Below are 23,347 nucleotides of genomic sequence, written 5' to 3' on the forward strand. Positions count from 1 at the left end.
TATGGCAAGGCAACTTTGACTCGCCAGCGGCGTCAGATAGAGTCATGCAGTTGAGCCCCGTCGCACTGCCTACGGCCCAGGCCTTCTTTGCAAGGTGGCAGCACGGCTTCGACCCAGCCTCCGACCCACTGGCTGGCGTTTTTGGCTGGCGTTTTTGGCTTTGCCTTGGGAAGAATTTATCCAACAAGGCTACACTTAGCTTATCCTAGACAATCAACACTTCTTCCTCTTGCTTTTCTACCCACTTAAGAGCTCTTGCTCCAAAAAATGAAGTTAATAATTTTGCATATTGAGTAGACTTCCAGTTCCTTTAAGCTCACAAAGAAAAGCTTCTGGATCCTCCTCATGACTTCCATGAAAGACGGGTATTTTTCTCATTATGACTTAGATGGTGTAGAATAATAAGAAAAAAGAAGAAGAGAAGCAACAAGATCCCCAAAATTAATTATCTCCTATATATATGGCAGGGACATAACACACCCCTCACTTGCAAGTCTATTTGGCTTACCGGCTATACAATATGTTGTATCCATGAGTCATGCCCACAAGGAAGAATCCTGACTCCTCTCAAGCAAAGGGTTGCCATGCATGTTGGGCATAAGAGGTAATTGATGCACAGAGGACAACACATATCTTTCTTTCTTCTTGATTAAGGTTCATTACCTTAAAACACGATCAATACATGCACATCCCATGTTACTTCATATTCAAGTATAGGAAGAATAAGGGTTGGTGATTGCAAGACGATCCAAGGTGCTAAATAAAGATATTCATTAGTACTTTCAATTGCATCTATCAATTTGAAAATACCTTCTTTGGTGGTGCGCAATTACATGGGCCCAAAGTTACATTTTGAGACATCTTCGGCCCTTTCCACACAATAGTCTAACTCTCAGAGCTCAATATATTCTGCATATAAACTCAAAAAGTAGCATCCATAGGCTCATCGCAAAGATCTCAAAGAGTAATACAACTTTGCTTTTTGAAGTACCTTAAAATTCTTCATAGTTTGAGAGAGGTGAAGTTGGATACCCCCCAAAAAAAAAAACAATTGAAATAGCAACTTTTCCCTTCCATATGTGAAGAAGGTTACTCACAGCATATACCCTTATTGAGAAAGATCTTGGCTGCTGTGATTTAGCCTTTGTAGTGCCTTTAAATCCCCCACACCAATTTGCAAGAAGTCCGCTTCAATCAGTGGCCTTGAAGAACCCAAAATCGATGACGTTGAGGTAAAGCTTCTCTTCTTCTCCCTTGAATTTGATGAGGTCCGGAAACAGAACCAAAATATGTACACTCTAAATGCTAGGGCTCCTTATTTGTGACCTTGTTGGGTGCACAATTGTTGAAGTAAAATGAGAAGTGATGATAAGACTCAATTAGACACATGCTAGAAGAGGTAATAAGGGAGACACAAGAGATTCACAAACACAAGCATGAGAATGTCATGTGCACAGCCGTGGACATGGCTAAGCAAAGGCAAATAAACAGGGCCCAGGATATGCCTAGAGGACATCCACAAAGGCAAAGACCAGGTCGGCCAGCATTTGTGAGCATCTAGGTGATGTCAGCGGTAATATTTGTTTGGATTTGTCCTAAAAGCTAGCGGACAGCAGGTCGGCCATTTGATGGGCTGGTTTGGGGCCTATATAAGGCTAGGCCAAAGCATTGTTTTATTCATCTACCCCCCTAGATGGGGCAGGTCATAGATAGGCTCTATGTTTCCTCTTTTGTAAGACCAAAGGCCACAGGTTTTGTACTATCTTTTTGTACCATATGACTATAGTGAATACACAGCCATCTCTCTCTCTCTCTCTCTCTCTCTCTCTCTCGTGAGGGATTCGGTCCACTCTCCAGGATCATTGACTTCCAGGACCAGCGTTGCCTGGGCCTCTTCCTACTTGAGCTCCGCAGACACAAGGACACCTTCTTGAGACATAGGCCCCAGCCACCCCGCCCCCTCCCTCGGCAGCCAACCATCACCAGTTTCTTCCGGACCTAGGAGGTGGAGGAAACCAACATAGTGGATCTTGTGGACCCTCCACGAGCTGCTCTGGACCTACCTCACCCAAGAGGAGTTACCTCGGACCGAGCCTCTGCACTCCAGCGTGCCCGACGCTCTCGACCCCCCCCCCCCCCCCGGTCGGCCACGATCACCTCATCAGCTCCAAATCCAAGACATGCTCCACCGCCATCGAGCTACCTTTCCACGTGACATAGCTGAGGGAGACCTCTCGGCCATACTCGTCAACCCCATGCTTGACATTTTGGAGAGTGGTATACCATCTACTCGGAGCTGATGTTGCTCCCATGTTTTTATGTTCCTAGTTTTCCATGACGAGTTTCCATGGACAGTTTTGTATCACCCCAGTGAGATAGCTATATTTATGTTTTCATTCTGTTTTATTTTCCATTCCATGATGAGATATGCCATGGACATTATTGTACCACTTTGGTCTCATAGGCCCATTGGGTCTTTAGTAGACTCTCTCTCTCTCTCTCTCTCTCTCTCTCTCTCTCTCTCTCTATTTGCATTTTGCATCAGGATGTTCCTATCTCAATGTTTAGGACTGAAAGAAGACACAAGCTTCCACGCATGTAACATTGGTATCAGAGCTTTAGGTTGATTCTGAGATGGTGTTGTTGTCCATGTCCCACCCACCCTTAGTGCATCATGATGGATGAAACGCATGAGTGGTGTGGTGACCATGCAACATTGTATCAGCATTAGGCTCAGCAAGGCTAAGTGTTGAAAATGGCCCAGGAAGGTTCACAGGTCGAAGCAAGAGTAACACAACACAGGTAGAAATCCCATGGGGCTGGTCAATGTCATGGTAGCCCCGAGGGTTGGATGCCATTTGGGGCATGCCAAGAAAGGCTTTCAGGAAAACGGTTCCAAGGGATGATGATCATCCAAGGGGTGGAGCAAAGATGCTAGGATAAATCCACTTGAAGGAAGCTAGAAAAGTGTTCAGGGACAGGGTATGAAGGCAAGGGGACAAAGTGGAATAGATGTAGAGATCTATACATCAGATTTGGAGTGGAATCAAAGTTTAGCAAGGTTTTCAGTGAAAAGATTGCCAAGCAGGAAGCATGACAAGTTTGGGAGTCCACAAGGAGACAAAGGAATGATGACAGTCATCCAAGGTCAAAGGTTGGAATCCCGTCATCAAGTTTAGCAAGAGGAGATGTCACGTACACAGCTGTGGACATGGCTAACCAAAGGCTAATCCCTTATTAGGCAGCAGAGATAAACATTGGTTTAGGCACTAGCAAGACCTAGGATATGCCTAGAGGACATCCACAAAGGCAAGGACCAGATTGGCCAGCATTTGAGAGCACACATGTAATGTTGGCCAAAATATTTATTTGGATTTGTTCTAAAAGCTGACCGGCAACAGGTTGGCCATTTGACAGGCTGGTTTAGGCCTACATAAGGCTAGTTTTGTCATGTGTCTTCTTGATTTCTTAATTCAAAGATTTGTTGACTTGGAAGATAGGCTTAATCCCACCTTGATCCCACACAAAGGCCCCTCAAGTACACATGTCAAAAGTCTCCTTAGTCCACATAGGACTTTCATAACACTCCTCCACATGCCTCCACAAGCTTGGCATGTGTTATGCATCTTGTTTTACTAGAATTACCACATAAGGCCCACTCCTATTTTATGACTCCTCACCCATTCTATATACATTTAGCACTATAACTGGTACCGATGTATTTTTAAATTATACACATGGTATTTACAATGAACACTCCGCTCATTCTCACACCCAATACATAATATTACATAGAAACCCTTGGAATCCTTGGAATCCTTGGAATCCTTGGAATCCTTAGCACTATAACTGGTACCGATGTATTTTTAAATTATACACATGGTATTTACAATGAACACTCTGCTCATTCTCACACCCAATACATAGAAACCCTTGGAATCCTTCATGTGAAACAATATATTTGGAGCTGAATCATCATAAAGCCGTTGAAGATTAGCTGTTGCCAACTTCTCATAACACTTCCCAAGGTGCCATCAAAATCTCATGAGAAAGTATTCACATAAGCATAGCTTCTTGTACAAGCCCCTTCTAGGTATTATTGGCATACAAAATGTCAGGTCCCACATGGATAATCACCACACATATATATTATACATTGCAATAAAGAAGCCTAAACAAAAGGAAAATTTTGGTATTATAGTACCATGGATCAAGTCAAGAAGGAAAGACTGGAGGCGGTGGTTGATGGCTTTGGCAAGGATTTTTTAAGAAATGCCAAGCACTGTAATGGGTTGCCAATGCGGAATCTCCAAGTGATCGCTTCTCTTCTTCATGATTATTGAATGAGGCTCTCAGCAAGGTGCTCGGGTTAAATGCCTGATGACAAGAAGTCCACCCAAACGACGGCCTTCATGAGATCCTTGCAGAGGGAAACCAACAGGCCATTTTCTCTGAGGCACTTTTTGCAGGGGAGGGAGAGAGCTCACTCCAACTCGTCATCCAAGAAGGGGTCTCCAAGGAGTGTCAGGGGGAACACCCCCGCTATATTGCCGGTCGGGTTGGCATGCCCTGTTACTATAAGGGGTCTCCATATCTGCTGCGAGAGGAGATTTGTAAAAATCAGTGGCAATGGCATGGACAAGAGGAGGGTACAACTCTGTCCTTCCATCAGCCATGAAAATTGCACTTGCGGTGATGGGGGCCAGGGGATGCCAAAAAATCACATGTCACCCTTGTCACATGCATCACGCCGCACGGGCATCTACTTGCAGCAGCCTTCTAGGCAAAGCATGTGGTAGAGTATGTGCTGTTTGGGGCTGTTTTGGCAGCCCAATAGGTGCTTGGAGGTGCACAAGACATGCACCAATAGTTGGGACACAAGTTGGTTAGAATATAAACACGATAAATTACCTTTTGGACAACTGTTGGGGATCATAAAAGGATGACAGCAGATGGAAGGGAACATGGGCACGGTAGTGTGAGAAGACAGCTCCTTGGAGATCTTCATCAACAACCATATTGTTTGCAATACTGTTTTCATATGCATTGGTATGGAAATCTGGGCAAAAATGCCCATGATGCTATGTACTTGATTCTCCTAAGATCAATATACATTATTTGAGGGAGGGGCCGGTCGTTCTGGCTCATTGTGTATCTCTTGTCAATTCAGCAAATTACACTTTGTATTTTGCTTGTTGTCCATTAAATCTTAGTGCATCTAAGATTAATTAGCATTGTGTTCAACCAAACATTCCATATCAACTGGTGGAATTACATCCAGTGCCCCAGTGGATCTCAAAGTCCTAGGTGAGCTAGAGGTGGGAGCCCATCGGTAGCATTGCTAGGTGGGAGCGCATTGGTAGCATATCTGCCTAGCACATTTGGCGTGCCCAATGCTTAGCAAGGCCATGATGAATCGGTCACCACCTAGGAGACAATTCGCTTCATTTGGATGGACATCAGCCACAGTCCGTGGGCGATGGGGGACCTTTTTTCATCTTGCTCCTTTATTGAGGGCTGTGGTTTGTTTTTTGCAGATGTTTTCTTTTGACTGAGAAGGATCTATTCTTGGAAAACAAAACTCCCATCTTCCCATTTTACCCATCTTCTATATATCTTTTAGAGCAGGCAGCCATGGAGAGAAGACTTGTCCTGAAGAGTATGAAAACCGGCCCAAACCGCAACAATATATGTAGGGCTTCTAACTGCAGCAGATTCAAGCAGCTGAGAGAGGACTACAGAAGGTTTCCTTGCTCTATTCTTCACAGCTGTGATTGTTGAGATCCTGAGCGTAGTAAGAAGCCTCTTAGTTGTTTGCAGATATAAGTGGATTCCTTCTAAGCTGCGAGGGCATTATTCTTGTCAAGTAGAGAGATCAATGTAACTTGCAATGTCAAGTATAACAGATCATAAATTTCTATGTACTGAAGCCAAAACATCAATAGATTTTTTGAAAATGGAATTTCTTTGATAGGAAAGACCATGCTTATGGACATGTTCTATAATGCGGCTGATGGAGTTGTCAAACATCGAAGAAGACTTCATTTCCATGCAGTAATTTATCTTAATTGCAGTCAAACTTCTGGATTTAGATCCTATCAAGCATAACGAGGTGCATTTTTCGAGCTTAAAAATCTTTAGTCATGTTTTTGGTATGATTTTTTCATCCTTTGTAGGCATTGCTGGAAGTGCATGATTGGATGCACAAGTTGTGGAAAAAGCAGCTAGAAAAAAAGGCAGAGTGTGACGCTACTGAGTACATATTTGATGATTCTGAATCATCTGAAACTGAATCAATGGCCTTGAAAAAGGCAATGAAAAGGTGGCTTGATGCTGAAAAGAAGTTTCAGGAGGATAAGTCACCGACAAACTTACTTGATCTGGTGGCCGAGAACCTTCTTGGTAATAACGCAGACTCTGCAGAAGGTGGTGCAAGCTTGCTATGCTTTGATGAAATGCAGGTATTTCAACAGAGATGATGTGTTGCGTCCTTTGGCAGCTCGCATGATTTAAAGCCCTCCCACTCTGCTAAGGTTCTCTTGCTCTTGACAGGTAGTTGATGTATTCACAGCAGTAGCTTTGGCTGGAATTTTTAGCACCCTTATAAAAAAAGGGACTATTATAGTTGCGACAAGCAACCGTGCACCTAGCGATTTGAACAAGGTTCAAGGCATTTCTAGGTTTATACACCTGTTTGCAGGTTTTATAGTACATTCAGAGTTTTTGGAATAATGTGCTGTTTTACCTCCTGCTATGCAGGAAGGGATGCAGAAAGAGATTTTTGACAAGTTTATTGCAGAGCTGCAACTCCATTGCCACTTGATACTGGTGGGAAGTGACAGAGACTACCGTAGATTGCTGGCAAATGGAGTGAATGAGAAGGTGAGCTTTTACATAGGATGTTCAGAAGCTTCACACACATTGTGAAAATGGTGCTTATTGGGCTCGTATTGCCGTGATGGACCATAGAATGATTGGAAGAACTATTTCTGGCCACTCGATAGAGAGACGGAAAATCTTCTTGAACAGAAGTGGCAAGAGTTGGTGTCACAAGCTGGGGGCAAAGTGGTACCTGCTACAGTATCTGTGATGTTTGGGAGGTATTTTGTGAACTGAAAGTCTGCAAAAGAACTTGATAGTCTTGTTGGGCCTGCTTGGGAACTTGTACTGTCAGTAAACCCGTTCTTCTGTAGTCTGTGCTGCGAGCAGTTGAGCTCTGTGTAATGAACTTGCGAGTTACCCTTCTGTTATCGTAATGGCAGAACCCTTGAAGTGCCTGAGAGTTGTAATGGAGTTGCCCGGTTTTCTTTCGAGCAAATATGTGACAGACCTGTACGCAAGATTTTTAACTTGAGCAATCTTGTGACATGACTGAAGGATCTGGTTAATCATGGTTTGGTAATGATGGCAGGCGTTGCAATGTGTAGGTTGGGGCTGCAGACTACATATCACTTGCACGCAATTTCCATACAGTTTTCGTCACTGGCATCCCAATGATGAGCATGCGCAATCGCGATAAGGCAAGTCTTTGCAATGCTTTTGAACTACTTATTTTGGCACTCAGATGAAGACTGGTTCTTTGAATTTTTTAACACGAAAAAGTCTGCTGTGTAATTGTTTACCCTTCTGGCCTTTCACTATAGGCTCGGAGATTTATCACTTTGGTTGACGAACTCTATAATCATCGGCGGCGGATGATATGCACTGCAGAAACGTCTATTGATGAACTCTTTCTGGGTTCAGAGGAGGGCTCCCTCATTGATCTGGAAAGGTAGGTTGAAAAACCTGCCTATCTCCTATTTGATTTCGTTACAAGGCACTGGAGTGCGCGCTTAGAGAAACTAGCAGAGAAGGAAAAATAAGCAACTTAATGTTAAAAGTTTGAACATATTCCAAAGGGCCTGGGTGAGTGTGGGGCAAGCAAGCACTTCTTCCAGGACCTATATTCAAGCATGGCTACTTTTTCTTCTCTCTCTCAAATATATGATGTATTCACAGCTTGCAGTTCGAAACAGAAGCCGAGAACACCCGCCTCCGCAGGGATGTTACTCTTTCAGGAAATGTCGCCCCTCTTGGCAGTACCAAGGAAGAGAAAACAAGAATTCAGTTCCTTCTTTCTGGAAGGGAGGAACTTTTTGCGTTTCAACGTGCAGTTAGTGTCTTTGCTTCTTGGACCTTTTTCAACTTGGATGAGAAGTACATTTTTTTTTTTGGAGAATTTAATTATGTTTAGATCAGATTTCAGGGCTTAAACCCTCGGGGCGTTACCACTCGGGCTAGAGGTTGCTAGATAGAGTACTAAAGTTTTAGTGGACAAGAAGTAGCTCTTTCATGCAAGCTGTGTGTGTTTTTGTGCAGGTTTCCAGGCTTATAGAGATGCAGAGTCCAGTCTACCTTGAAGCACTGGATTTCCAAACTCATCACAACAGTGTAAAAGGAATCAGTATTCAGTAAAATTCACCCCCATTCAAAAGTAATATTCGGGAGTGGAGTCACTTAGGCTGTGGGTAATTAATGTGAAGACGAGTGTTTTCTTTCTGTGTGGAGGTTCTAATCTCTCCTGGATCGTGATGCAGTGGGATGATTTTGCAGCATGTCACATTTAGATGGCTGCATCAAAAAAGCACATGCATAATAAGTAGAGGCATTTCAGTGAAGGTTTAATGTACCGTAGCTAGGGCAACTTCTTCAAAGAGGTGCTTGTACAAGACTTGGCAAACGTGCTTATAGAGAAAGGAGCATCGTAATGTTCTCTGCAGACCTTTGATGTCCTTGATTATAGCATTTCATCAACAACTAATTTAGGTGGAGGCTGGACACCTTAAGCGTAATGGCAAGACCAGCCTGCACTTGCAGCAGAGCTTGTAGCATTAATTCTTGTCATTGTATACGCTCCTCCATCAATGGTCTCTGTAATAATGCCATTTTCTGACAGCTTCTTTAGAATTGAGACTTATATTCTTGCTGCTAGCAATGCTTTACCCCCCCCCCCCCCCCCCCCCCGCCCCCCCGAAAGACGACACGTGTTATTTTTCAACTTATCTTGATAATGTTTCATCATCATCAGAGGTGAGCTGTTGACTTGTGTTAACCATTCCGTAGGTTAGCATGGTTTCACTCTCCTGACCTACCATAAGGCGCTTTGCCATCTTGCCCACTCGAACAGGCACTTTTTTTTGTAAGATAGTGTTGAAACATATAAAATAGCCTTATCTTGTGCTTAATGTCAAATAGGGAAAGTCTATTGACTTCGTGTACATACTTTCCTAAGACCAGTAGTAGAGGTCGAATCATTTTTAAGTTTTGCGAGCTTGGTGTGAAAACTAGTCACTTGTATATGTCATTTTTGACAATAAGTAAGACACAATCATTTTTCTTGCAATAGTTTACTTGTAACCTTGTCTCTTCTCTCTTCTTGCTTGCTTGTATGCTATTGGATTTATACATGCTAGATGGATGTTTGCTTGAATAGGTTTGCTTGTAGATTGTCTTCTTGCATTAGCTTTTCTTTCATTTTTTGTCTTTTGTGTAAAAGAATCACCATCTCTTTCTGCCTTCCTCTAGGCATGGAGGTGTATTCCAGTGTGACAACACACTTGTTTCAGTAAGGCTAAGATACGCTCTTGACTTGAACATATTTGGTGCCATTGTCAAGAAATAGGGTAGGTCTTAGCTTCGTTCATCCGTCCATTCTAAGCTATTGGAATTCCTCAATATTACGTAGTGTTGTGATTAGAAGGTCACACTCCGAAAAACATACGGTTTCGAAGTCTTGGATATGTCAGTTTTGTTGTTTAGCATGTACTTTCATATGACAGAAATGTGAGCAAAAATGTACTAGTGTTGTGCATTCAGATGTATGGGGTCTTGCAAAGAGTTTGTCTATGGGTACTACATAACATTCATTGATGACCACACGAAGAAAGTGTGGGTGTGAACGAGAAGAGTCAAGTGTTCACTCATTTTCAGAATTTCAGAGTGATGGCTAAAAAACAAACAGGAAAGCATGTGAAGTGCCTAAGATCCGATGGAGGGGCAGAATACTTCTCCATTGAGTTCTTTGAATTCTTGCGAAAGAATGGCATTCAGGGACAAATGGATTTGCTGAGCGAAAAACAGGCACATTGCACAAATAGCATGGGCATTGATGGCAAAGAAGAATATATCGCATAGCTATTGGGATGAGGCTATTTTTATAACATTTTATATCATGAACATAACTCCTACTGTGAAGCTACAGGGCAGGTATTTTATCATATTGGACTACATTTTTTCAGCCAAATTCACGTTTTGGACGCAATTTTGATTTTAAGTTTATTTGCATTCGGGAATTCTATTTTTATACCTTAGAAGAGAAGAATCCTAGTTTCTTTGTGACTTACATGAATTTGGAGTCTACAAGGTTTAGATTTTATTACATCAACTAATTATTAGCTTAGCAATTATGATTAGAAGTGAAATCAACTTCGAAAACATAAGCATTAAGCTTGTGTTAAGGCAAGACCTACGTAACATAAGCGAATAATTGTTTGGCTAATGAGAAATTTCACACCACAGAGGTTGTTGAAGGACTAGATACGTTTTCAGTATCTGTCTATTGTACCCGTTGAGGCCATGTTAGTCGCTCCTGCTCTAATTAATTTCGCACCTTCTAGCATAATTAACTATTGGGTGTCTGTTAGGGTCACGAGAAGGGCTATAATGCTTTGGCTGCTTGACTTGACTGGAGAGATCTTAGAGTGATCTTAGCCGAGTGTATTTCGCAAAGTCATCAGGCTACTGACACCGTGGGTCAGCACAAAGCTATGTTTCTCCGCATCTGATCGGGCAGAATTACAATATGAGAAGTATAGTCCCACTCTTGCTGCTGTGCCGAAATCTTCAATAACTCCGTGAAATATGTGATTAGGTAATTACGATAGCTCATATACAAGTTCAAGGGTCAAAGCTCCATTAGGTGTGGATTAGAGTGATGTAGGTAATTTGTGTTCATGCATTTCATATTTTTTCATGTATTGTTTAAATTGGTAGCTTAGAGTTATGCAAATTCAAGAAAAAATAACCAAAAAATACTGTATTCTTTGCATAACAAGCCTTAACTAAGATTAAGATGCTTAATCACTTACATCAAGTGTAAAAAGTCTCAAGAAAACTGAAAAAACCAAGTCGAAGGAGCTCTGGGATTGGGAGATGTAAGTCCACAGTCTCATGAAAAAAGATGAGTCACCACACGTGAGCTTGGAGTTGTGAGTTTGAAGTCATGAGTCGACCAAATGTGAGTCTAGAGGTAGATATACCTATTATTATATCAACTAATTATTATTGCCTTAAAAACTCATAAGGACACACCTATTCATGTCCTTTAAGGGTTTTCTTGGTACAAGCTATATTTTTTAAGAAAAATTATTGTCCTTTGTAATGATTGCGACATTAAAGTACAATATTATTATCCAATAAGTATACGCCAATGCTATCATGGACCTAGTACATAAAATTTTGTATCCTAGGTAAGTATATTTCATAAAAATAAAGTACATGAGCTTAATTCATACAAAAAAATGTGAGTCTATATGTGAGCTTGTAGATGTGAGTCTGGAGATGTAACCTGAACATGTGAGCCTAGAGACGTGAGTTTGGATACGTAAATCAACAAATTATCATATTTTTAGGTGAAGCTCCAATGAAGAAGCAAGAGCAGAACCATGAATCTCAAGGTTCGCTCTCTCACGAAGTGTTCGAACCATGTCGGAGGCTATCATAATGTCCCAAACATTTGGTGTCAATCCCGAGCTGGAATTATCCCAAATTGACCGTGTGACCAATAAGTAACCCAACAACCACAGTTACGACAATCATGACATGTCTTCTTTGATGTACCATTAGGAATAAGTGTTTCTCAAAACACACAATAGTAAGTACACACAGTGCAAGCAAGAGTTCCTTTCCATTGAAGCTCATTTACAGAGGTGTCTTCACCACTAGAAGGTCCCTCCTCCTCGATCTTCGAAACTAATGATCTTGATCATTTTCTTTTACTACACTTCTATGTTGTAAAAATTAAACTTGTGAGTTTTACTCAAGTAGCAAGCTAGAAAAATTCTTAAGCTCGAGCTTAATGTTGTACTGTTTATGCGTACATACCCTCAAGGAATGCTTCATCTAGCTTCACGTGTTGTAGTCCACTCCATCGGCTACCATGCTGCATTCTTCTACTAGATATGTGCATCTCCTTGGGACTAATGCTTAGTGGCGGAGCCTGAATGCTCTGATACCAATGTTGCATGCGTGAAAACATTTGTTGTACTCTTAAGCTTAATTAAGAACAAGATATTCATTTAACTTGATTAAGACAAAGGAGAGAGAAGAAGAGAGAGATGGTTGGTGTCAGGATTTTCTCTATTTAATATGGTTTAAAAAAGGTGGTTGATTGACTTTACATAGTTTAGGCCCTTGGTTAGTCCCATAGGGGAGACGTCTAGCCCTACATGATTTCTACTGACTTATGAGACGATGAATGAATGAGATGAACTGAATGAATCTGCTGATTAATGACTTTATGCTTATATACTGGATTGCAATGCTGGTCGACCAACATGACTGCTATCGGTCACCTTTGGACATGCATATTCTTGATTTTCTCATGTTAAATGTTGTGCTCATGCATGATGTGCTTAAACCGTTGGTCTTCAACCGGGTTGTTGTCAACTGGTTGCTAGGATCACTTCAAGGGTTGCCAATTGTTGCAGGCTGAATCCTTGATGACTGTCAACAGGATCCCTAGTCCCCCCATGATGATGTTTAACGATGGTGATGATGTTATTGATGATGATGATGATGATGATGATGATGATGATGATGATGATGATGCTTAATATGATATTGATGGTGCTACTACTGATGGTAATGCTCCTACTGCTAATGATGCCCTAAATGCTGACTTAGATCAAGGGTGCTACTGTTCATGCGGGCTGGGGTGAGAGAGAGAGAGAGAGAGAGAGGTTTGCAGCAAAAGCATACACGTGAGAATATTGTAAGGACGTAAGATAGGCAAGGAGTACTGATTACAGATCGTGCTTGTGTTCTAGATGTGTGTATGGACTTTTATCGCTATTTGTTGGGTCCGCAAGAGGTCATACCTCTTCATGTCATTGCAGATAGAGAGTCTTTGTTTCACTCGATTCGTCATATGTTTTTGTAAACGAATTGGAAATAGATATTTCTGAGGATGAGGTGGAAGCTGTGTTGAAGCATTTGCCTAAAGGAAAAAGTCCAAGATGGGATGGGCTCCCCAATGAGCTTTTCACTAAGTATGTTGATGAGTTGAAGGCCCCTCTCCCTTCTATTTTTCAAGAAGTGTGGAATACAGGTATTATGCCTACGCGTTGGAAGATTTGGCTTGTACGTTTACTGCCTAAAGTTTCATCCCCAGTTAATCTACGTCAATGGACACCAATCACATTGATGGGGGCCATGTATAAGATATTTGCAAAGGTCTTGGCCAATAGGTTGCAGTGTTTTCTTCCTACTTTGATTCATCCAAAGCAATATGGATTTATTAAAGATCAGAATATTTTGCATAATATGTACAAATTGAAATTAATTATGCAAGGGCTTCAAGGCGAGAGGTGGTTATGATTCAACTGGATATATTGAAAAGGCTTATGATCATGTTAGTTGGTCTTTTCTTTCACAGCTTATGCCGGCTATGGGATTTGTCCCTCACATGTCTTCTTTGATTTATACTATTAGCCAACATGCAGTGGCTAGGCTTATGATTAATGGTGGGGTGACTAAGCCCATTCATTTGACTAGATCAACCAGGCAAGGATGCCCACTTAGCCCTCTCTTGTTTGCAATTGTTACACATCCAATCTTATCTCCACTGGATAAGCTAGTGGAGAACGATGAAGTTATAGGGCTTACACTTTCAAACAGAGAGCATATGGTCAGCCAAGCATTGGCAAATGATTCTTTCATGTTCCTTAAGGCTCAAAGAGATAATGTTCAGAAGGCTATGGCTATTTGGGATACTTTTGGTCTTGCTTCAGGGTTATGCATTAATATGCAGAAATCTGATCTAATAAGCTGTACCAAGAGCGACAGGTGGATTGGGATCTCTTGTTGGATTTCGTGAAGTCCCTTCTTCAAGAATATGTGGAACATAATGAATCAAAGGCAATGGATATCCCTAAATAAGATGTTTTGGAAGTGTCAATGGACACACCCTGTGTTTTACAAGTCCTAGCAGCCTTCTACGAGAAGGTTGCAATTTTCTTTTTCACATGGTGCTTGCTGCCAATGCATACGATCCGTCAATTGGTTGACTTCCCTTCCACTGCAGTCAGATGTGATAGATGAAATTTTTGAAGACGCCTCAAGCTCGGCAGTTGGTGCTTCTATTTTTTTAGGGCCAGTTTGGTGCATGCTGTCCCATGGAGACCCTTGGCTGAGTTTTAGGAAATTCTTAAAAACAGGAATGTCCCATTTGGGTGGAGGTGGAGAATTATCCTGCAATGTATTGGCCTCTGCTCTACATGAGGCAATGTAATCTTTGGGAAAAGTCTTGGTTCTGCCCCATTCTAGGTCCAACAATTGGAATAGATTATGTATGTGGGATACCGCTCGTCCTTGTCCTCCGTGGTTGTGCCTCAAGTCACCAGGAATGAGGTGTATGCATTTCAAGCTCCGTTGGGGAGCTTTTGCTGGACATTGTTTTCAATGTGGTCAATTGGGGCATTTCAGGCAGAGTGCAAGCTCAATGACAAGGATCAGGGGGTGTTTGTTGAGGTGGAGTCTTAGGTGGGCAAGGAGGCTTCTTACATGGTTGTGGAGGACACGCAATACTTCTAATGTACAACATGTTGATGTACACCAGGTTGAGGATAGAGAAAAACAAGTAGTTCAGGAGGAGGCTCCTTGGAAAGATGTGGTTAGTTGTAAAGGCAAAAGGATGGATCAATCATTCAGCCAAGGGGAAATCCAGAATTTACATAATCCTCTTATTACTTATGGTTGTTGGGCTAGTTCATGTCAAGGTGGTGCTCATTCTCTCGGGACCGTCAACCTTCTGCCCAGGGACATGGATCTCTTCCTATGCAATATAATTTGCTCCCTTGATCTACCAGGGCTAATGAGCCTTCTTCTCCTCTGGATTTTGATAGAGACAAGGCCATGTTGTCACCCCTTGGGATAGAAGGTATACGAGTGAGGTCGACAATGGAATCAGCCCTCTTCATCCAGTCAACCATCTTCTAGGGCTTTGCAAAATGCTTTTGCAATTTTGGGTGACTATATGGGTGATGTATGTGCAACGCTGGCTGCTAAAATAAAAGGCAGGGAAGGCCACAGCCTCGCTCTCATTGACTTTGTTTCTTGTCTTTATGAAGCTGGTTCATTAGAATGTGCACGGGATTTCCTCCTGTAAGAATCAGTATGTTTTGTGGCAAACATTGTTGTCTAATCAATGGGATATTCTTTGTGCAGTTGAGCACAAACAACATAATCAAGCGGGTGGTGGCTTTATACATAGAGGTTTTCATGTTTTCTTCAATGGACACCCTTCCACCTAATCAAGGGTGATGATTTACTAAATGTCAGGAAGCAAGTTAAGTTATCTACTTGGTTGGAGGCCCTTAAGGATAATAATTGTCAAACACAAATTTTATGCTTAGTTGCATCCCTCTTATGCTCGAGAGAATATTGTGAGGCTTGAAAATTCATTGGGAGAGATGATTTCATAGCCTCATAGCATCATTGATTTGTGTGTCTAGTTTTACCATGAGCTTTTGGGCACTCCTGAGGTGTTGTCTAATGATGTTCATCAAGCACATGCTAGTATTCTAGCATTGGTGCAACAAGTATCTTTGGACTCGGCCAATATTTTAGATGCTGATATTATATAGCAAGAGGCTGGCTTTGTGCTTGCTCATTTGACCAAAGACAAGATCCTAGGTTGGGATGACATTACTAATGAGTTGTTTTCAAAGTATGCGGATCAGTTGAAGGGTCCATTGACATCCATTTGTCGAGAGATGTGGCAATCTAGAGCTATGCCTGATTCTTAGAAAGTGGGGGTGATTCGATTGTTGCCAAAGGTACCTTCTCCCTTTTCTTTAAAACATTGGAGGCCTATTTCTTTGATGGGTTGTATGTATAAGGTTTTCTCTAAAGTCTTGGCAAACAGATTGCACAAGTTTCTACCGGACTTGATACACCCTGCTAAGTAGGGGTTTATAAAGGGACAAATATCTATATAATATCCTTAATGTTCAAATAGGAATTGATTATGCAAGGAAAACAAAGCAGGAGGCGATGATGGTTCAGCTAGATTTGGAGAAAGCCTTTGATCATGTCAGCTAGTCTTTCCTTGCTGAATTGATGCATTCTATGGGTTTTGGGCCATGTATGTCTCATTTAATCTACACTCAGCCATAGATCTCATTCTCAGCAGATTATGTGATGAATGGTGGAGTTACGTCCCCAATGTCCCTTACTCGCTCTCTGCGGTAAGGATGTCCATTGAGCCCTTTGCTATTTGCTTTGGTTACCCATCCCATGCTTACTTTGCTTGCTCAGTTGGCTCAGGAGGGGGAGGTGGTTATGCTAACTTTACCTTCGGGTGACCAATTGGTGGGTCAAGCACTGGCTGATGATTCATTTATGTTTCTTAAAGCCAACAAAGCCAACATTGAGAGGGCAATGGCAGCTTGGTCTTTGTTTGCAAAATATTCTAGGTTGTATATAAATACCCAGACGTCAGCCCTTCTTAGTTGCACAGAGAGAGATTTACAAAAGCTTGGTTGGTAGGGTCATGTTGTGCTGCGTAGAACCATTGTATATCACTTGGGCTATCCTATCGAGGTGGATGTCACCAACAAAAAACTTTTATAATGGATCTCAAGCCGTATTGGGGATAAGTTTGTGTACTGGAAGTCTTAGGCATGGCCATTTCACACCCGGCTAAAAGTGGCACAGGTCATTATGTTAGCTATGCTTTCTTATTTTTTGCCCTTACTTGGTCTCGAAAGGCTTTGACAGCTCTCACCCAACCTCTTTGATTCATGTTGTGAAAAAAGAAAGGTAATAATCTAGGGTTGACGGGTTTCATGGAAGCATATTACCAACCCGAAGAGATTGGGAGAGGCAGCTCTATTGGATGTTTAGGTACACCTTCTTGCCCGTAGGTGGACTTTACTTTAGGCTATGTGTGTTAATTCCCAACCATGGATAGGCATGATTATTGCATTTTTGGAGGATGTGGGTATTGTGCATGGGAAGACCCGGATTATTGCATCTTGGTGGGATGTTCTAAACGCTTCACAATCTGTGTGTTTATCTCCTAGATCATTTGGTTAAATCATGGCAGGAGGTGTTACGATTCACTTCTTGGAGACCTCCAGATTCTTGTCGAAATGAGCACTCCTTGCTTGCAAAGGTGTTGGCCACCTCTCGTGTGATTATTTGGCCAGAGAAGAATAATCATAGATGGTAATTCAATCGTATGGAGAGACTGGGTGTTGTGAGGATGATACTTTGTTGCTCGGGCGACTGTGAATGTTATCATTCTGTCGTTCTTATCATAGATTTCATCGTGTGCCCCGAAGTTATAGGTGTATTTGGTTGCACGCTTTTGAAATCATGAATCAAGATTCCTAATCAACTACTTAATTAGATCTTAATCCTACACTAATGACAACACTAATCTAAGGTAGATAAAAATGAACAATACTCATGGTGATGAGTGTGAGCTAATTAAGTTTAGACTCAAGTTCAGTTAGGTTACATGATGGAAACTTGTACTCATAGAAAGACTTGAGATGTTGTGCTTGTATTCCAATGCTTCAAATGTCCTCCTTTTATGTGAGGAAAGTACAACAAAGCTATGATAGCTCATGTGGGATAAACTTGGCTAGGTGACTTGGCACTCTAGCACCACTCATTTCAACACCCCCCCTTGATGCTAGATTGGGTACAATTTTTAGGCTTTCACTCTTCCTCTCTCCCCTTGTGCCAGGCTACTTTGGCCTTTATGCTACTTTGGCATTATGAGTGCATCATATGGCCTCCGAGGTTGATTACATCACACTTTTTGTAGAGACAAGAGGGGTGAAAAAAATACAATGGTTCTTTCTCTAGAAGTGCCTGTCTTCGCCTCCCTCGATGTAGTTTGCCTGCTTCTTTTTTTGATAGCAATCTTCTTCTAGGTGACCAATTTTTCCACAATAGTCACAAACAAGCTTTGGTTTATCTTTATTGCGACATTCATTCCTGGTATGACCAAGTTTTCCACAGTGATAGCATCTTGGAAGTTGAGATGTTGATTGATTTGTCCTTTGAAATCTCCCACCCTTTGTGTATAGTGCTTGCTCACTTGAATGTGATTTGAAATACTCTTTATTTTTGAATTTGGATTCTTGTTCAAGTAGAGATGATTTCTACATCTTGAAGTCTAGTGTTGGGCACATTTTTAAGTGTAGCAATAATTGATTGATAAGGTTCTTTATCAACACTTTTTAGCAATACAGTAATAGATTCATCTTCCTCCATGACTTTCTTTAATGCACTAAGTTGTTGTTTGATACCTTTGAAAATTTATTGATGTGTTGTGCCATGGTCTCTGTCTCCTTCTTGTCGAGCTTGTAGAACTGCATGAGAAGGTTGATCTCTTTGAGCTCTTTGAGTCGGTGCCGAAAATCTTGTTAAGTTCCTGCTATGCCAATTTGGCATCCTTGATTCAGCAATATGACTAATCACATCATCACCAAGATTTTGAGCAATGAGGCCCAATGCTTTGTTGTTTTGAAGTGGCTCAACCTCCACTTCTTCATCCTCAATAAGGTGCCAAAGCCCCTTGCGCATAAGCAAGTACATGGTCTTGCTTTGCCATGTGAAAAAAACCATCATCATTAAATCTTGAGATGACTTCTACATGCTCCATGATGAGAAGGGGGTCTTACCTTGAGCCTTGATTTTAGTGCTCAAGCAATGTCTAACCCTTTTACAAGTGATTTGCAAACTAGAGATAAACAATGCGGTGAAAAATCACTTTAGTTTGAGCAAGAAAATGATTGAGATGAATTTTCATGCAACAAAAGTTTCCCACAATGGAATAGCACTCTAATTTTTCAATTTTACCTTTGGTTTAGCTCAATTTTTGGTACTGCAACACTAATGATGGTAATTAGTGCTTAATCATGATGATAAGCAACCCGATTTTTGGAGGCTTCAATTGAGCTTTTGGAAGCTATCATTGAAGGGGATTTTTGCATGAGGATATTGTGCTTGAAATGTGGAAGAGGCCTGTGTAGGAAACCTTAGCTCAAACCTCAACAAATAAGCTTATTTGCCCTAAATACATGCTGACTAGTTTTCTGCTTGCCGTGACTAGCTCGGTGGATAATATGCTACCAAATTTAAGTTGTAGACTCCTCTTGCTATTGCTAACAAGCTCTTAAAGGGGCTTACCCCAATTCAAACTACACGCGGCGAATGGTGCAGAAACACAATAAGCGTTAATTCGCGATTCTCGGGCAGCTGGTGTTGAATTGGCATGAATAGTTGGAGTTGGAGGTTTGCCTAGGCTTATGTGAGATGCATCTTGAAAGGCTTGGCCAATGGTGGAGAGATCGAGGAGAACAAGCTTGAGCAAGTTTGGTCCACAAGTAGAAGAAGAAGATAAGGATGTGATTAGTGACTAATGAGATGATTTGTGAAGAGATTAGACTAATGTGGGGTTAGGGAAGATGAATGCTAAGCTATAGGGAGCTTAAACCAAGCTCGGATACCATGTTGAAATCATGGATCAAGCTCCCTAGTCAACTACCTAATTAGATCCTAATCTTAATCTAATCTTACACTATGACAACACTAATATAAGGTGGATAAAAATGAACAATACTCATGGTGATAAGTGTGAGCTGGTTTAGTTTAGACTCAAGTTCAGTTAGGTTACAAGATGGAAACTTGTACTCATAGACAGACTTGAGATGTTGGGCTTGTATTCCAATGCTTCAAATGTCCTCCTTTTATATGAGGAAAGTACAACAAAGCTATGATAGCTCATGTGGGATAAACTTGGCTAGGTGACTTGGCACTCTAGCATCACTCATTTCAACACAAGCAGTAGCAACAAGTGCGGTCTCTAGGGTGCCTTCCTAGGATGGATTCTTCTCATGCATGGGATGATTGGGTCTTGGGTTGCAAGATCAGGCTATTGAAGGCTTCCGCTAATGTTGTATATCATGTTTTGGTCCAAGAGAAGAGATTGCTTACAGAAAAAGACAAGTTTATTTCTTGCCGTCGGTGGCTCGCCACATATGGGAGTTCATCTCTTCAGTGTGTAAAATGGTGACTAGACACACTGTCACCCAGGTAGTGGGTATTTGGACATGATCAACCTGGGGGTTAACAACCAGCAACATGAAGTCTTCTTTGTTTTCTTTCGATGGTTGGGTCTTTGGCATGTGAAATGCTTTCATCTTTGATTCACAATCAAGGGTGAAAAGTCATGTCCCAACGTGTTTAAGGTCTATTCTTAGGCAAGTTTCTTCTTTGATCGATGCACATGTTATCACCAGGGCGCAAGCTAACCCCTAGTTACATGCTCTTTGTATGGTGGGCATGCCTCATGTGGCCTTTAGTGTGTGCAGTCTGACGGCCTCTATGTACATGTTTGTATAGCTAGTCATGCAACCATTGATTTGTATTACATTTTCATCATCTAATCAATCAACCATTACGAAAAAAAGAGAGAGAGAAGATTATGTTGCTGCCTTGGGGGCCTCAACAAGGGTGGGTAGAATAATGGATGTAGAGGGACCTAGGTGCGCGTAGCGCACAGGTGCAAAGTGGGGCAAAACGGGTGGCAAAGAGCAACGTGGGGCAAAACAAGCGATGGCGACGGGTGCATGTAGTGCATAGGTGCAAATAGGGTAGAACGGGCGGGTGGTAGTAGCAACAAGTGCACATAGGCGGGGAGGCAGGTGCACACGCAAGTGGTGGCAGCAGGTAGGGCACAAGTGTAAACATGGCATAAACAAGCGAGTAGAGAGAGAGAGAGAGAGAGAGAGAGAGAGAAGAGAGAGAGAGAGAGAGAGAGAGAGAGAGAGAGAGAGAGAGAGAGAGAGAGAGAGAGAAGGCCTATAATGACAAGTGGAGAGTCACACGATAGCTGAAGTGACAAGTGTGAGGTTACTTGTCTCACTTTGATCCACTTTCTAACAAGTGTGAGGCCACTTGTCTCACTTTGATCCACTTTCTTGCCACATGTCCCAATTTAACAGATGGGTCTTTCTATGAACTAATCTCTCTCTCTCTCTCTCTCTCTCTCTCTCTCTACTTTAGGTGGGTGTTGTATATGTGTGTTAAGACTTGGAAACCTCAAAAATATTTTAATCCAGTATTTATTATAACATGAACCTATTTTTGAAGCCTTTATATAACCAAAATAAAGGATTTAGATATTTTTTAAAGTAATGTAGATGTTTCTCCTAAAATTGTGCGTCCTTTTAAGGACCTTCTTAATCCCATGGCAAGACATGCCTGAACATGGTGATGGCTTATTGTTGTCCAAATTAGAAGAGAAATTACCAACAAAGAACATACACATTATATAAACACCAATTGATCAAAATCTCAATGAAAAGCTTTGTTTGATCCACACTATATATCGCACATGGCTATATTGAATCCCAATAAAACTTATAGGGTCATGAACATGTATAATTGAACCATGTGAAAAAAATACCAAAGTGTATGTGTTCCTTATTATGACTAAGTGAGGAAAACCAAAACACGAGCGATCAAAACCGAGCAAGGCAAAAGACTGAGCGGTTCTCCCATTTCCAATTCTAAGTATTAAATCACTTGAGGGTATAATGCACTACCTGAGAACACAAAACTTTATAACCAATAGTAGTCTTGATCAATATCAGGCATATAATTATATATCATCATTTAGTCGCCCGGTTTTTAATGTAACCAACATCCCCATAAACCATATTTATCCTGTAAAAACTCTTTTCAATAGCCAACCATTCTATGAAATCTACATGCCAATTATATCTTAAAGTGCTTCATCACTTGTTATAACCTAATATTTTTTAACATACATGAACCAATTATGTCCTGAATTGCTTGATCATTTGTTATAACACTGAATATAAAGCAAGGATTTTTAAATTATGTATTTCCTCTTCTAATGAAATAGTTAACCACCCATGGCAATAACATAGATAAACAATATCATCAAACCATTTCAACTACCAATGGTAAAGAACCTTGTAGTAGGCAAACATTTCTTATAGAAGTAGTTCCCTAAAATGAAGCTTCTAGATAAATATCAATAGTTACCCAAAATGAAGCCATGTAGATCTTAATAGCTACAAAAATGAGGCACCCATCATGGTATTTATAATTTCTTCCCTAACCCAGTTGAGGTTAGTTCCTCCTACCACATACATTTTGGAACAACTCCACCTTTGTCAGGGCTGCTTGTTGGTATTCAATCATTGGGGATGTTGCTTTATTATAGCATCATCGTGATTCAAGGTGCAAGTCATGATCTATACTTTGCTCAAGACTTACATGTACCCATAGGTGGTGTAGTGGCACTGATGAGCTTTTGTGGTCCTTTATATTCTTGGGGAGTATGGTAGCATCTTACTCGTTACGTGATCAACATGGCTATATATGGTATGTGCTCCAATGCAACATCCATTATTGAGAGAGAGCATACATCTAGTAGTATAGTTTCACATGGAGTGCACACTTTCATACATGGTCACCTTTTGTACACATGGAAACAAAACTACATTGTAGCAGAGGAGAGCTAGGAGTGTACTCAAACTGTATTTTTGAGTAGTGCATTTGCTTTGAATAGTACATGTTGGCGTGAGTTTCTAGCTATGTAGTAGTCATTTCTACTCTAGGAGTTTATGAGTTGGGGGGGAGGAATTGTTGGTGTACTACACATTTCGGAGACCCACTCCTACTCATCATACATGTGAGCAACCAACATTACCATTAGATATTCCATTGGGGCATTAAAGGGGAGCCAGATGATTGCACTCAGATATTTTTGTACTTAGATGATTGTACTCATATTGTTTTGTTCTTATATATTGTTGTATACTTTTGTACTCAAACATTATTCTACTCAAATACTTAGATGTATTTTTTGTACTTAGATGATTGTACTCATATTTTTTTGTTCTTATATATTGTTGTATACTTTTGTACTCAAACATTATTCTACTCAAATACTTTTGCACTCAGATGATTGTTCTCGGGTATTTCTATACTTATATGATTGTACTTAAATATTTATGTACGTAGATGATTGTACTCA

General features: G+C 41.1%; 1 protein-coding gene across 2 annotated transcripts in view; it reads left to right on the forward strand.

Annotated features, from left to right (window-relative positions):
- The window catches only part of LOC147624682 (AFG1-like ATPase family protein), a 44,021-nt gene extending 35,051 nt beyond the window's left edge, over positions 1–8,970 (forward strand). The window contains exons 6-16 of one of the 2 annotated variants that reach the window (XM_086819699.1): positions 5,975–6,054; positions 6,177–6,461; positions 6,553–6,663; positions 6,760–6,882; positions 6,970–7,100; positions 7,263–7,332; positions 7,428–7,520; positions 7,644–7,771; positions 7,999–8,152; positions 8,359–8,473; positions 8,577–8,970. In XM_086819699.1, coding sequence (XP_086675825.1) covers positions 5,975–6,054; positions 6,177–6,461; positions 6,553–6,663; positions 6,760–6,882; positions 6,970–7,100; positions 7,263–7,332; positions 7,428–7,520; positions 7,644–7,771; positions 7,999–8,152; positions 8,359–8,454 — 1,271 coding nt within the window. In that variant the 3' untranslated portion in view covers positions 8,455–8,473; positions 8,577–8,970. Of the gene's footprint in view, positions 1–5,974; positions 6,055–6,176; positions 6,462–6,552; positions 6,664–6,759; positions 6,883–6,969; positions 7,101–7,262; positions 7,333–7,427; positions 7,521–7,643; positions 7,772–7,998; positions 8,153–8,358 lie in introns of both variants that reach the window. The other variant, XM_086819700.1, reaches the window with a different exon arrangement.
- The last annotated feature ends 14,377 nt before the right edge of the window (positions 8,971–23,347 follow it).

This window comes from Cibotium barometz, chromosome 25 (assembly GCF_041138505.1).
Source record: "Cibotium barometz isolate CiBa-2024 chromosome 25, ASM4113850v1, whole genome shotgun sequence".
NCBI lineage: Eukaryota > Viridiplantae > Streptophyta > Polypodiopsida > Cyatheales > Cibotiaceae > Cibotium > Cibotium barometz.